General features: G+C 51.4%; 1 protein-coding gene across 1 annotated transcript in view; it reads left to right on the forward strand.

Annotated features, from left to right (window-relative positions):
- The window catches only part of CHRDL2 (chordin like 2), a gene marked incomplete at its 5' end in the record, with an annotated part of 28,997 nt that extends 13,856 nt beyond the window's left edge, over positions 1 to 15,141 (forward strand). Inside the window, 6 exons of the mRNA XM_082061489.1 lie at positions 573 to 628; positions 2,828 to 2,996; positions 3,902 to 4,096; positions 7,085 to 7,267; positions 12,263 to 12,355; positions 14,154 to 15,141. Of these exons, the coding sequence (XP_081917615.1) occupies positions 573 to 628; positions 2,828 to 2,996; positions 3,902 to 4,096; positions 7,085 to 7,267; positions 12,263 to 12,355; positions 14,154 to 14,233 (776 nt within the window). The 3' untranslated portion in view covers positions 14,234 to 15,141. The remainder of the gene's footprint in view (positions 1 to 572; positions 629 to 2,827; positions 2,997 to 3,901; positions 4,097 to 7,084; positions 7,268 to 12,262; positions 12,356 to 14,153) is intronic.
- Between the last annotated feature and the right edge of the window lie 315 nt (positions 15,142 to 15,456).

Here is a 15,456-nt window from a genome sequence, read left to right on the forward strand (position 1 = left end):
CCAGCTCCATGTCTCCAGATGAGACAGACTCAAGAGAGAATGGGCAGGTTCATACCCTGCCAACAATGGAGCCACAGCATAAAATGACTCTTCAAAACAAGCAATATTTATGAAACTGGAAGGCCGTGGTGGTCTCCTGGCCATGGACACAGAATGACCTCCTACAGGTGCCTCCTCCAATTTGTGTTCCTCTCTCCAAATTTTCTTTGGTGCATCTGGGACATGTCATTGTCTCAGAAATGTCTTTGGATTTCTTTTTAATGCCTGATCACTCCCCACGTCTCATAGTCTACCTCCAGGATGTTTTCATGCTGCCTAACTTCAGAAGCTACAAGGCCACATCTTTCTTGGAGCTGAGATCTCCTTAATAGTCAGTGGGGATAAAAGGGTTTTTGGGATATGACTCCCATTTGCTTTGGGTGATGTAAATCACACCTTGGAAGCTCTTCTCTCTCCAGACCTCACAGGCGGGCCAGCACCTGAAGAGAGCTTCTTTTAGTCAGTTGGACCCCAGAAAGCAAATCCTCATCCATGCCCATGGCTTCTCACAAGACAATGTTTTTCCCTTGCAGATGGCTCACAGGAGAAGTCCGCGGAAGAGGAACCCCTGCAGTTAAACAGAGGTGTTGTACGTGACATTTACATTTTAAAACTCAGATTACTGCTTCTAGCAGAGGCCCCTTAAAGAGCTCAAAGAAAGCCTTTTGCCCTTGGCCATAGTCTTCTACAAAGAAATGACCCACAGCAGCTCTGGGGTCTAGAGCGCAAGAGTGATGGGAGCAGCTGAGGGACCTGGGGGGTTCAGCTGGAGAACAGGAGCTGAGGGGAGACCTTCTGATCTCTGAACTGCCTGAAAGGAGCTTGGAGCCAGGGGGGTCGGGCTCTGCTCCCCAGGAACAAGCGCCAGGAGCAGAGGAAACGGCCTCAAGTTGCACCAGGGGAGGTTGAGGTTGGATGTGGGGAACAATTTCTTCCCCAAAGGGCTGTGGGGCATTGGAACAGGCTGCCCAGGGCAGTGCTGGAGTCACCATCCCTGGAGGGCTGGACAGACGGACATGAGGTTCTCAGGGACACGGGGTAGTGCCAGGGGTGGGTTAACAGTTGGACTAGATGGTCTTGAGGGGCTTTTCCAACCAAAACAATTCTATAGTTCTGTGATTCTAGGAGGGTAGTCAGTTCCTTGGACATCAGAACCATGCAACCTGTTTGAATCCTCTCTTGGCGTTGACTCTAGGTGAGGGCTATCAGCATAGGCTGAGACCTCAGACCACCAGGGAGAGACTCTTGTCCTCTTCCTCTGAAGCATCTCTGGTGTCTTTGGAAGAGCAAAAGACCTGTGGGAACTAGAAATCTTGGGCAATTCTCCACCTTGTTGGCCAACATGACTGAGGTTGGCCAGTGGGTTAAAACAGCTGAGAAACAGGGACAGAGCAGACTCAGAGGTGACCAATAGCCAGATGTGACCCTCACCCATAGAGTCACATGGTCCAAATCTCTCTTTGGGGGCTTTTGCTTCAGGAGATGGTGTCTTCTCTCTACCTTGGGCTCAAAGGTGTCCTGCCTTCCAGGTGTAGCTCCCACAGACCAACAAGTGCTGGAGTTGGCCACCAATGTGCTTTCCCGAGGCTGTTTGTATCGACAGCCCCAGCAAGGAAAAAGTGACTTCTTGGCTGCCGAGGGTTGATTCATGGTGACATTTCAGAGCTGGGTGACCCATGCCAGGTCTGTGGGATTAGGTCACTTAACTGCTGGGTGAAATGCCAGGGTCACACCTCCCACCACCTATAAAACCTCCAAAATAGACACAAGGGGACCCTTTGTGCTGCACGTCTTGTCCCAGCAGTTTGCTCTTGGAAGCCTGGGATGTTCCTGGGATTTCAGTCCTGCTGGCTGGCAGCCCCACACCAACCCTCCTGGTGCCAGCCAGGTGAGAGGGCAGGATACGGCCCGTCCTTACCTCTCTGGTCCTGTCTAGGTTGCATAGATAATGGTCCTCAGTTTCTCAGGAGGTATCTAGAAGTGAGGCCACATCTTGAGTCCTGACATCAGTTTTGAGTCCCTCACATCAAAAAAGCCCTGGAGGTGCTGGAGCAAGTTGAGAGAAGGGAACGGAGCTGGTGAGGGGCTGGAGCACAAGTGTGATGGGAGCGGCTGAGGGACCTGGGGGGTTCAGCTGAAGAACAGGAGCTGAGGGGAGACCTTCTGATCTCTGAACTGCCTGAAAGGAGCTTGGAGCCAGGGGGGTCGGGCTCTGCTCCCCAGGAACAAGCGCCAGGAGCAGAGGAAACGGCCTCAAGTTGCACCAGGGGAGGCTGAGGTTGGATGTGGCGAACAATTTCTTCCCCAAAGGGCTGTGGGGCATTGGAACAGGCTGCCCAGGGCAGTGCTGGAGTCACCATCCCTGGAGGGTTGGACAGACAGAGATGAGGTTCTCAGGGACATGGGGCAGTGCCAGGGGTGAGGAATGGTTGGACTTGACGCTCTTGAGGATCTCTTCCAACCAAAATGATTCTATGATTCTATTTCCCTGCTCGTGTTAGTGATGTAGGACCTGGGGTTGAGCATGGGATGAGAAGGGTGCTGCCCCCATGAAGGTGACCCACACGCAGCATATAGAGGACACCAGTGTGGGGCATTGACACAAACTGTTCAGCACCCACATTAGAGGGTGGCAGGCATCAAGATAGCTCATCCCTGTGATCTCTGGACCCTCCTCTCCTGATGGAAGGTGTGCAGGACACTGCATGGCTTTTTCCATCATGTTTTGGAGAGAGAACAACCCAACAGCCTGGGTTTGAGTCCCTTTCCTCTCTCTGACTACTCGCAGCGGCACTCACAAGACCAGTGCTCAGGGGAAGCGATGGGCAGGAAGCCACCTGGAACCACCGCATCCACCATTCTCAGTTCCTCCCTGGAGTTCATCCCCAGGAACTTCAAACCCAAGGGAGGAGGTGGCACCACGGTCAAGATCGTCATGAAAGAGAAGCACAAGAAAGGTAAGGGCTGGAGGGGCCAGGCTGTTTGTCCATAACCTCAGGTGAATTCTCCAAGGAATCTGCTTCAGGAGCAGGTTTCCACCACCAAGTCCTACTTCCCACTCCTCCACAGCCACACCTCCTCACCCAGCTATCTCAGCCCTGTTGACCCACAGCCCCTTGACTGCACAAATCTACCGCTTTCCAAAAAGTGTTGAAAGAAAATTGGTCGTTGGGGTGTTTTGGAGATGTGGGACCTGGGAAGGGAGGTGTTCAGCTGGAAGACTCCACATGGTCCTGCCAAGGTGGTGCTGCATAGGGGCAGGATGTTTCTCCTTGCTCCCACCCACCACGGGCTGGGTCTCTCCCAGTTCTTTGATATTCCTACTGGAGGAGAGAGTAGGAACATGAGACAAGGAGGCAACCACATGGAGCCAAAGGGGAAAAGACAGGTCCCTTCTCCTCTTGAGGGCTCTCCCACCACTGTGTCTCCAGAAGGGCTCCCTCCAGCCCTTGGAGATGAAGCCTTGGAGGAAATTTTAGGACCTTCAAAAATTTTCATGGAGGAGTCAGCAGGTGGCACTCTTCACTGTGCTTCATGCCTGTGACAGCCTCGGAGAGACCCTGGGCTTGCAGAGACTTGGAGGCAGGTGAGGTCCTGCCCACACTTACCACTCGCCCCTACCTGAGTGGTTGACTCCAGAAGCGTCCATCTACTAGATCTGGTCCTCCTGCCCCATGGCACCTCCTTGGTGGGCTGGCTACAATATCCCCGTGTCCACTGCTGCCAGAGGACCATGTTCCTCAAGACAGCAGGGACACCTGTTTCCAAGGTGGCGAAATGTGTTGAGCTCCACCACGCCTTGGGTGTACAAAGAGGAGGAGGGTTTATTTCCACCAGCAACTCTTTCCTCTCTTTCCTCCAGCTTGTGTTTACAACGGGAAGACCTACTCCCACGGGGAAGTGTGGCACCCCGTCTTCCGGCTCTACGGCCTCCTGCCCTGCATCCTCTGCACTTGCAGGGACGGCGTCCAGGACTGTCAGAAGATCACCTGCCCCAAGGAGTATCCGTGTAACCACCCAGAGAAAGTCGATGGGAAATGCTGTAAAATATGTCCAGGTAGGTGACATTCCACCTGCTCCTGTAGCTGCCAACCAGTTCCTTTAACCTTGGTGTAAAGCCCAGAGCAGATGTGTAGATGTTCACATCGCTGGTGGCTTGAATTCACACCAGGTGAGTTCAGCACTTATGTAAGGGTTGGTTTGGCTTGGAGGGCAGCGGGACTGACCCAAGGTGAGGAAGCTGCGCTGATCCCAAAAGGTTTTATCTGTTGGGTGGGTGTCGTCTGGAGAAAGATGTCCAAGCAGAGACACACTAAGAGTCCTTGGAGAGGTAGAAGATGCTTTCTAGGGAGAGGGCATGTTCTTTTCTCCAGACTTCCAGCTGGGACAAGAAGTTGTAGGGTTAAATTGTGGCAGCTGAAATGTGCGTTGAAAATTAGGAGGACACTTTCGTGTGGGGTTGTCTGTGTCACTCATGGTTTAGTTTCAATGTGCATCGAGGTCCATGTGCCTGGGAGGGGAGGTTTAGGTGCTCAACTATTGAAGTGGACCAGATAGAACTGGGCTGGTACTGGGGCTGGGACGTGGTGGAGAGGAAGGACCTCTTTATTTTCACGTTCAACGGATTTTGGGTCTCAGCCACTTCTTGGCCTTTGGAAAGTGTTTACCTCAAGCCAGGCAAAGATCACAGAACCATTTTGGTTGGAAGAGACCCTTAAGATCACTGAGTCCAACCATAAAGATGTGGCAGGGCATGAGATTTTCTCCTGTTCCCACTGGAGAACGTTTTATGGGTTATACCTCTCTGTGCCATCATCCAGCAGTAGATGTTTAGATGGTGGACCACCCACTGCTTCCTTAGAGAGTTTAAAGATACCCATGTCTCTTTAAGCCTGATTGAAGATGCAGCCATCTCTGGGTGATCTCCTTTGATATGCATCTTCAAGGTGGTTTCGTGGAGGGGGTGTCACCAGGGGGAACAACCAAGGGGTGTTGCCATGTTCAAGAGTTGGGGCAAACAGGCTGCAAAATAATTTCAGGTGGGGATTTTCGAGGTTTTCCAGCCTCTGTGCAGGGAGGTTCTGGGATGGCCTCCCCGGGGGAGTGAAGGGCAGAAGCTCAGCTTGTTTTAATAAGGTTTCTGATATGTTTATGAGCAGGATTTATGACGTGGTGCCTGGTGGGAATGGGGTGTGATGACTGAGCAGGGCCCTTCCAGTCTTGCATTCCCATTATAGTGGGTCTTTCTGGTTCAAAGTCTATGACTCTCTCTGCTGGGATCTCTTGTCTGCTCTTCAATCATCATTTATTTGCAGTTAAACACTCTGACCCAGCCAAAATTATTTTCTTCTTGCTTTCCAGTACTCACAGATAACGATCACACACACATACACACTGCTCAGCCAAGTTACAAGCTTGTCCTTTGCTTCCTTGCATGGAGGTTTAATCCACCGTCCTTTTTCCAGGCAGTTTCCACCACTGTCCTCCTCTTCCTCCTTTGTACCCAGTATCTTGGAGAGAAACGCTGAGCTATTGCTATTTGCAAAAAGGGATCCCAATCAAAGGGGAATTGCTATGATGCTTTGGTTGGGTGGGGACACCATGGGGCTTCTGGGGACAGAGCTGGTGGCCAGGACCCCTGGGTTGTCCATACTCTTCCTCCCCAACACCATTGGCCATCGAGTGGCTCAAGCACAAAGGTCCGAGGTTGTTAAATATCTGTTGTACCTGCAAGGACATGTGGTTCCTCCTCTGTCATGAAGGTGGAGCTGGCTCAATTGATGCAAAGAGCAGCCGTGGAGTGGGTGAAGTTTCACGGTCTGGGATGGAGGTTTTCACCCGTGGTGACACTGATGAGGGTGGTGGGCTGTGGTCACCTCGCTTCGTGTCACTTTGAGCCTGCGGAGCTGAGCACTTGTCTTCCCATTGTTGAAAAAACACTTTAAATTGGGATTTCCATCCCCCCTTGAAGAAAAGTAGCTCAGGACCATCCCAGAAAGAGCAGGGGAGAGCAGAATCAGGCCTAAAATAACTGTCCTACTAAAATAAACCCCACGTGTCTATTTATAGCCAGACTTTCTTTCGAGTAGTGTAAAAAGCTTCAGCATCCAAAATGACGGGGAGAACAAGGCTAAATTCAGCAGAGCTGGGCTCCTCCGCCTTCCAAGGACCACAACCAAAGGCAATAAATCTCCTTCCAAAAACCGTGGGGGATTCTTAATTACTCCAGATACACAAAGGAAAAATTAAAAAATTAGCAGCTCTCCTTTAGCAAGGGTGTTGAAAAAGTCACGTAGGGTCCTGCTGGTGCCCCCGATGTGGGTCTTCACACCGTTGCACCCCGTGTGGGGTGGGGGCTTGGGCTGAGGCTGAGCCCACCCGTGGGGCTGAGCCGGGCACGTTGCCCAGCCACGGCGCTGGCTCCTGTTCTGCGGGCTCATCCCTTCGCTTTGCTGACGTTTCTCCTCCGAGATGGCAACGGGAGCGAGATGGGAAGCGGGGAATTCAGCCTGGGTGATGGCACCAAGGTCTCTGTGTCAGGTAGAGGGGATCCAGGTGGAGAAAATCCCCCTTCCCTATCCCCTGCTGGCATAGAGGCCACCAGAATCAAAGGGAATGGAAAATATGGGAATGAGCAGCTCCACAAATCTGTTATCATCTTCCTTCACTGCCAATCTCAGCGCTGGTGAGCAGACCCTGGGAGCCAGGGTCCCATTCAGAGACCCAACAAGATGCCTTTCCCTTGACTTGAGTGCTGAGATGCTCCTCCAAGCTCTGTCCTGCCCCTGTTTAATCAACTCTGTCCTTTTTCATGTCCTAGACATGAGGAAGGAATTTTTGACTCTGCGGGTGGTGAGATCCTTTCCCAGGTTGGCCAGAGAGGTGGTGGATGAACCATCGCTGGAGACATCCCAGGCCAGGCTGGACAGGGCTCTGAGCAACCTGAGCTGGTGAAGATGTCCCTGCTCATGGCAGGGGGGGCACTGGGGGAGTTGTCAAGGTTCCTTCCAACCCAAACCATTCTGTGACTCTTGTTTTTGCCTAGAAACCAGGGTGAAACCCACTGATGAAATAGTCACCACCCGGTGTGGCAAGAACCCCAACCGTGTCCTGGTCTACATGTTTGTGCCGCCAAGCTCGGAAACCTCCAAGGAGATCCTCAGGACGATCGCGATTGAGAAGGAGACAGCAGAAGATGTGGAAATCTACAACTGGAAGCTGATTAAAGGTGAGGACCGTAATGAAACCAGCCAGCAACGGAGGAGGTGTGTGTAGAAACCCGGTGCTTTCCAAGCTTTGTTCAATTTTTCAGGCTTTTCTAGTGGTGCTCCAGACCTCATGTAGTGACTTGAAACCTGCTGAGAGCAGGTTGGCTTTTCTAACTCCCCCATTTCGCACTCTTTTGCCGCAGTTGTGTGCATACCAAGGGTTGGAAACCACTTTTGGCCCCAGTGTACCTCGTCATAAGATGCAACACCATCCAGAAGCACAGCACGTGGGCAAACAAGGCAAGGGCCACGGGGCTGCTCCTCCAACCCTGCCCGCTTCCATGCCAAACACACATGGAAAACTAAACAAAAATTTGTTCTAGACATTCCATATTTCTGCTTTTGCTCTTTCCCCCCTGCCCAGTCTACTCATCACTGGGAGCAAAGCTGCAATGGTGCACACAGAGGGGGATGAATTACCCCCGGCTCACTTTTTGGATGGGTGGATTTGGATGCTCCTGTTGGGGTGTCCTCCAGAGGTCAAAGCACAGCAAATACACCACAGCAAAATGGCACCAACCTCTTGCTCTGTCCCCATACCTTTAGCTTTCCAACGCTTTTACGGACTAGAGGAGCCTATCTCCACTAGGAACACTCCGTCCAGTAGATATTTGTGTTGTGTTTCTCTTGCTCCCCGGAAAGGAAGTGGCAGGGAGGTTTAGGTTGGATATTAGGGAGATGTTCTTCACCTAGAGGGTGCTGGACACTGGAACAGGCTCCCCAGGGAGGTGTCACAGCCCCAAGCCTGACAGTGTTCAAGAAGAGACTGGACAACCTCCTCAGAGACATGGTGTGACCTGTGGAGTGTCCTGTGCAGGGACAGGAGTTGGACTCGATGATCCTTGTGGGTCCCTTCCAACTCAGGACATTCTATGATTCTATCACAGTGCCCCAGACCTGAGTCTCCATTGGACAGAATTTGTGCCTTGAGCACTTGAGGTTGGTCTCATCGCACATATGCCTTCAGCGACCCTCAGCCCCTATAGCTGGGTGTCTTCTGGACATGTGTGGGCAGATATTCTGGTCTCTTGGGTATGTTTGTGTCTCATCTCACACCCTAAGGAGACCTCAGCACTCCTGGGGCTGGCTCTTCCCAGTCGCCAAGGGTGGACACATGTGGATGGTAGCTGGAGAAGTTAAATCCAGAGATGGAACCCTGGCTGCCACCATATTTCCATCCTCCCCCTCCCATCCTCCATCCTCCATGGTGCCCCTCTCCCCATCCTCCCCCCCTTGTCGGCAAATCCTCCTTCACAATGGCACCTTGTAGCTGGAGGACAGCTCTGAGCCCGCACTGTCTGGGCCCCACCATTTCCTCTCCTAGCTCCTTGGCAGAGGTCACCACCCAAACCTTCTTGCCACCTTCTGAGGCCAAAAGCTTCATGTCTGCACGGAGCTCCTGAGCCCTGCCAGCCAAGGACAGGGGAGGCCCTTGTCCCCGAGGCCAACATAGCTCTTTTGCTTGGCAGAGCAAAGTGTTACTGTTGGGAAGGAGCATGAGCTCAGGCACATATGGATTCCACCTCGCCATGGTCCATCACTCTACCAACAGAGCAGCGTGTGTGGAGAAAAGAGGCTGCAAGTCACGCCTGGAGCCCGTCCATCTGCCTTTGTAAGGGCTTGTGATACCTACGTGGCTACATCTATTTCTGTGCCGGGATGGTTTCCTCCACAAGGCAGGAGTTGGGAGGAGAAACCAATGCCAACCCCCAGCTGAAAGCTTTAACCAGCTCACTGGTGATGCACAACCAACTCCCAGATGAGTTGTGGTGGGACTTCCCTACGATTTTCAGGGGTCTGATGACCTCAGAAGTTTTGAAACGTGACTCGCTGGTGTTTTAGAGCAGGAATTATCATGGGGCATGATGACAACAAAGGCACAGGCACGATCAGAGAGGGACCAGCAAGGTTTGGAGACTCTGTTGTTGACTTCACCCTGCCTTGCTGGAGTCCTGGACTATACTTGGAGGTGCAGTCCCCTCGTGGACCTCTTTCCCACATTTAAGCTGCCAACCTGTTGATTAGACATTGACCAAAATATTCCTTTCTATCCTGAAAACCTGCAGATCTGAGACCGGCCTCTGTCATCTCTTACAGTTTCAGCAGTTGATTTTTTTCAGTATTTCCTTGATGTCAGAAATTTCTGCTCCTCTTCTGGTCCTTCCCATAGCTCTGCTCTGGACTCTGTGTCTTTCTTGAAGTGCAGAGCCCAATACGGGGTGCAGGACTCTAGTCAAAGGTTGTGTCCTGCTGGCATGGGTTTCATATACCCACCTGGACTCCTGATCCTGTGTCCATCCACCTGACATGACCTTATTTTGCAGATGACTTAGCAAGTCCCAAGACCAGTTTTTTGAATTAGACTTACTTAACTGCCCAGCCCAGCATTGAGTAGGGTGTTTAAAGAGCCATGTTGGTTCCGCATGTAGTCAGTGGACAGAACCAGTTATGATATGTCCCGTCCACCCATATTAGGATGGACAGAATGGCACTGTGGAAGAGCCTGTTTCTTACTTGTCTCTTCAAAATTAGGAAAGATAGAACCACAGAATCATAGAACCATTTTAGCTAGAAGAGACTCTCAAGCTCACCGAGTCCCGGCATTCCCCATCCCTGGCACTGCCCCATGTCCTGAGAACCTCATGTCCGTCTGTCCAGCCCTCCAGGGATGGTGACTCCAGCACTGCCCTGGGCAGCCTGTTCCAATGCCCCACAGCCCTTTGGGGAAGAAATTGTTCCCCACATCCAACCTCAACCTCCCCTGGCGCAACTTGAGGCCGTTTCCTCTGCTCCTGGCGCTTGTTCCTGGGGAGCAGAGCCCGACCCCCCTGGCTCCAAGCTCCTTTCAGGCAGTTCAGAGATCAGAAGGTCTCCCCTCAGCTCCTGTTCTCCAGCTGAACCCCCCAGGTCCCTCAGCTGCTCCCATCACACTTGTGCTCCAGCCCCTCACCAGCTCCGTTCCCTTCTCTCCACTCGCTCCAGCACCTCAAGGCCTTTCTTGGCATGAGATGAATTCTTAAGATGAAAAACTCCCTTTGTGATGGCATTGGTCCTTAATTCCTACCTTGTGCTCTGCTGGACTCTGCTTGTTGTTTGTTCCTGAAGCAGTGCCTAAAACATATAATCATGGAATTGCAGAATGGTTTGGGTTAAAGGGACCTTCCCAGCTCCCCCAGTGCCCCCTCTGCCATGGCAGGGAGATCTTCACCAGCTCAGGTTGCTCAGAGCCCCGTCCAGCCTGGCCTGGGATGTCTCCAGGGATGGTTCATCCACCTCTTCTCTGGCCAACCTGGGCCAGGCTCTCACCACCCTCAGGGCCAACAGTTTGTTCCTCATGACTCACCTGAATATCTCTCCTTTAGTATAAATCCATCACCCCTTGTGTTATCGCAACAGGCCCTGTCGCCATCTTACAAGCCTCCTTTAGAGCACCAAGAAAGGTGGTAATTGCCCGACAGCCCCACCACCTCCCTCCATCTCATCCCAAACTTTGCCAAGAATGATCCTTTCTGCTGGGTGGGATCTGATCACCAGAAAACAGCATCAGCCTTTACCAGCTCTATCCCATATCTCCTGTTTGGTGGATCGCAGTCGCCCTGCGGCTCTTCGTGCTCTTCTTGTTCGTGCTGGAGCATCGGCCGCATTCCTCCGCTGTTCCCCAGCTCCTGGCATATGTCAGAAACAACCATCCGGGGGCCCAAAGGTCTCAGCCAGCTCTCTGAGGGCTCTTGGGTGAGCGTTATCTAGGTCGGTTGATTAAAAGATGTTTATCTCTTCTGGCTCTTGTTTAAAATATCCTCTTGGTTACTAATGTACTGGAAAGTGCTTCATCAGCCATGGGGACTATAAGCACACCCTCCTGCTCCTTTCTAAGTATAGACCAGGAGGATTTATTGAACACTTGTGCCTTTCTTGCGTCATTAACAGTTTTATTATCTCCATCCAGTCTCTTCTTTTGTTACTGGTAGGACTTCTTCCCTGATCCACTTCTAGGACTTATTAATAGTCCAAATATCCACATATTTGTCCGGGTGTCTTTGACTTCCTATATTAATTTTCCACAGTGTGTAACATCTCATTTATATGGATTACTAGCCGGTTCCCGTTCGTTACATACTCTTTTTATGTGTAATTGCTGCTGGGAATTGGGGAAAGTCTCTTCACCAAATAAGGGGGACCAGGACCATGTTGTCTCTCCCATCTGCTGGCAGAGAGTGGCTGGACACACGGGTGAGAGGTGGGGAAGGATATTCCTAACATACCTGCCTGGTTTGTCACGCGTTGTGAGCGAATACAAATATCATAACCCTTAATCCCGCAGAAAGGTCGCTTCTCTTGCTTAATGCAGGTTCTGATTTTCTTGGGTCAAACGTCTGAGTCAGGCACCTCCACTAATGGGATGATGCTGGCACGGACAGAAATATCAATCTCTGCTGAGGTCATTTGTGGCTTTTTTCCTATCCTGGAGGAGTTTCAGGGCTGGGGGCAGAGGGATGGAAAACTTCGGTCCCTGGTTGCTTCCAGGAAAGGAAAACATCTGAGGATGGAGGGGCCTTTGCGGTTGGGGGTCAAGAGTGAGCAGAGAGGATGGGGATCCCGTTGGTCTCACCTTAATTTCTCTTATGGTATTGAGGGAGATGAGAATTCCTCCAGCACAAGATGCTTCTCAAAGCAACAAAATCTTATTGTTTTCACCTGCTTCACGGTGTTGTCCCTGCCGCGTTCTGATTTAACGAGCAGTTGCTGTTTCCAAATGAGATTTCTCCTGGTCCTTGGCCAGCCCTGGATTCAACCCCAAACTCCCACCAGGTTTCGGCAGCAGGTCCCACACCAAACCAGGACCCCGGGGCATTTTGTGCAGCCCCATTTTACATCTCAGGAGAGTACAGAAAAACGTGCATCCAAACCTGTCTGAGCCTTAATTTGAGCATCATGGAGTCTGATTCCCTCTGCAGGAATATTTCATCTGATCCAGACCAAGAAGATCAGCAAACTGGAATTCAAGCAAGAAGCGCGGAACTTCAGGCTGATCACCAGGACGAACGAAGGTAGGGAGAGATAAATCCCATTTCCCTGCTCCTTCCAGCAGACCCTGCGCCTCAAAAACACCCGTGTTTTGCTGTTGTTCCGCTGTGTAAATCCCGGCTCAACCGTAGGGAAAAGGCTTGTGCAAACATAGCTGGGTCAGGGCTGACCTGTTTTCACATGTGTATGCAACACTCCTGGTTAGCAGTCACATTTTCACTTTACGGTATCAGAAAGGGCAGCCAGCTTTCTAAAAGTGGATGCACGCTTGTGAAATCCAAAGGCTCCGTCTCTCCAAAGCCCGTAAAAATGTTGGGTTTTTATATCTAATCCATCTGGCGTTACGGGGCCAAAAAAAGAAAAAAAAATTATGCAAGGGATTTGAAAAATATAAACTCTTGAAATATTAAAAAAAAAAAAAAAAAATCGTTCTTAATGTTTTTGGATGTGCGTAAATGTTACAAAAAGCAGGAATGCCGGCGCGCGTGCCGAGAGTGCCTGCGCGGAGCAAACGGCTGCGCTGCCTCTTCGCCTGGGCTGGTGTTCGAGTTTAACGGGTCGAGTTTGGATCGGAGCCGCTCCGGAATCATCCGGCACCCCCGGGTCACCAGTTCAGCCGGGAACGGGGCCGCTGCCCGGTGCATACCAGCACACCCAGTGCCCCAAGGGGCGTGGAGATGTGTTTTCACCTCCAATCCCTTCCAGACAACAACTCTTGAGCAAACCCTGGGGGGATTTTCAAGCCCCTGCTCCCAGGTTGGGTTTCACACCCTGATGGGGTCGCCGGCACGTTCACCCTTCTTCTTGCCTCAGTTTCCCCAGACAAATAACCCTGTTGTTGTGAAACCGTCCCTCTGCTGTTGCCACAAGTTCTAGGAAAGCATTGGCCGGTGATTTCTTCACCACAGGAGATTAATTCAGCTAGAAAATATGCCCCCCTTGGGGATGACAACATTAGGGCTGCATGATCCTCGCCGGGATTATGGGGGAAGAGGCGACCTGGAGCGAAAGCACCTCCTGCAAATACAAGGATGCTGATGTTTTGGGGGAGCAAGGAGAGGGATCGGGATGCTTTGTGCTCATTTTTTGGGGTGTTGCCCAGCTTGCTCCAGTGCGTTTGCTTTGTGGGGAGTCTGCAGCTCATCGGCGAGGCTGTGGGGGCATCTGTTGGGGGGGTTTTCTCCTCCTGCAGCAGGATCTTCACCAACTGTATGTGGTTGCAAAGCCCCACACGAAGAGCCAAGGCTGGGGCAGCAGCAGAAAATCAGTATAAAGCGGGAGGGTTTAGCAACCCACCGCAAAGAAATGAGGCTGACAGATGGGAGGATGGAAGCAAACCTGCCCATGGCCCAGAAAATGTGAATTTTAGCTTTCTGATGATGAGTTGGAGGACAAGGAAGATGCTTTTCCCCCCTGAGAGGCAGAGTCAACCCAAATCCCAGACACACCGGGGAAGACGTGGCCCTGCCCTTCACATTAAAGCACCTTTGAGGAGGCAGAGTGGGGGATTTATCCCCATTCCAGCCTGAGCTCCTTTTGTACTTTCCAGTACTTTCCAGAGAAAGCGCTGGAAATGCCATTGATTGTGCTGTTAATTGCATTGTGGGACGTATACAGGGTCCCTTAAATACCTTTTGAATTGCAAGATGGCAAGGTGTAGGGCTGAATTATGGGGCCACTGATGAGCTGCTCTGGCCAGCGTTGCAAGTAGACGTCTCCCCCAGCGTGATCCTCCAGTGTGGAGATGCTACACATGGTGTAACTTGCGTTTTCCCTCTCCAAGCGTAATTGCCAATGAGTGTCTTGTCTCTGCTCATCCAGGTCACTGGAACATCTTCCGAGCCCAGACGTCAGAGCTGAGGATGACAGAGAGCCCAGAGAAAGAAACAAAGAACTTGTAAAGCAAATAAAACCCCAACAAACTTTAACCTAGCTATTGATTTATCTACACACACACACACACATACACATATATACGAAAAAAAAATGCATTATTAAATAGACTGGCACAGCAATAAAGGATACACTAGTGTAAATTACAGAAACTCCAGCGAATGAACCAAATTGAACCGCGTTGAAGCCGCAGCCGTGGAGGTGCCTCTCTCCAGAGATCCAAAGGTGTCGATGGTGCGGAAGGAGGAAGGGGACACGGCAGGAACGTGAGACCTGGAGCGACGTGAAGAGGTGGGACACGTCCCTGACACCCCGACAGTTCTGAAGAGCATCAGGAGCTAGCAGCAAAGCAGAAAATGACCATGCTTTTTACCACCACCGCCATAAAGATGACCAGCAGGGAGAGAAAAATCATCCTTATTTCCTCTCTTGTGATCTACAAAGGGTTTCGTTGGCTGAATACCCTCCAAAGGGTATTTCATGAAAAATCTTGGGGTTTTCTCCTCTGTTGCAGCTGGGAGGATTCTTTTCCCTCCTTTGCAGGTCACTTGAAGATGTAGTTTTTGGGAGGACCCACCTGCTGACAGGGTCTGAGACCCCAAACACTGCACTAAGGTCGCTACTAAGCATGTTATTATGCAATATACTTATATATATCCTACATAATATCTACTGGGCTGTATTCACAGGAGGGGCATCTCCCAAAGGGCGAACAGGACAATTTCTGCAGTGAGGGGAGGAGGGTGTGCAGCAGCATCGCCCTCCCCCTGTCTGGAAATAGCTTTGGGGGATTTTCAGGTTGTTCTGGTACATGTATTTATCCCTGGTTTCTTGTTTTATTCTGTTTTGATAAATCTATTTATTTGGAGATCGAAAGCTGTCTGATAAATCTGATTAAAGCGCCTTCTTGATTCAGCCTCCTGCGCCGGCTCTTCTTTCCATGTGGGGTCTGTGTTATGACTTGGGGACCCCCATCCCAGTGGCATGGGACCCCCATCCTGGTGGGGTCTGATCCTCATCCTGGTGGGGTCTGATCCCCTCAGGAGACACCTCGGGGTTGGGATGCAGGACCGAGGCGAGCAGAGAGCATCCCACAGATGCTTTGCTCATCATCAGGGGATCATCCCGCCCCACTCGCATCTGTTTTGGGGCTGAAAATGGAGATTGGAGCTGGCAGCGGGCACGGGGGTCAGGCGAAGGTTGGGGGCAAACCCGGGCCAGGAACCAGGAG

Source organism: Streptopelia decaocto (genome assembly GCF_964273445.1).
Source record: "Streptopelia decaocto genome assembly, chromosome: 1".
Lineage (NCBI taxonomy): Eukaryota > Metazoa > Chordata > Aves > Columbiformes > Columbidae > Streptopelia > Streptopelia decaocto.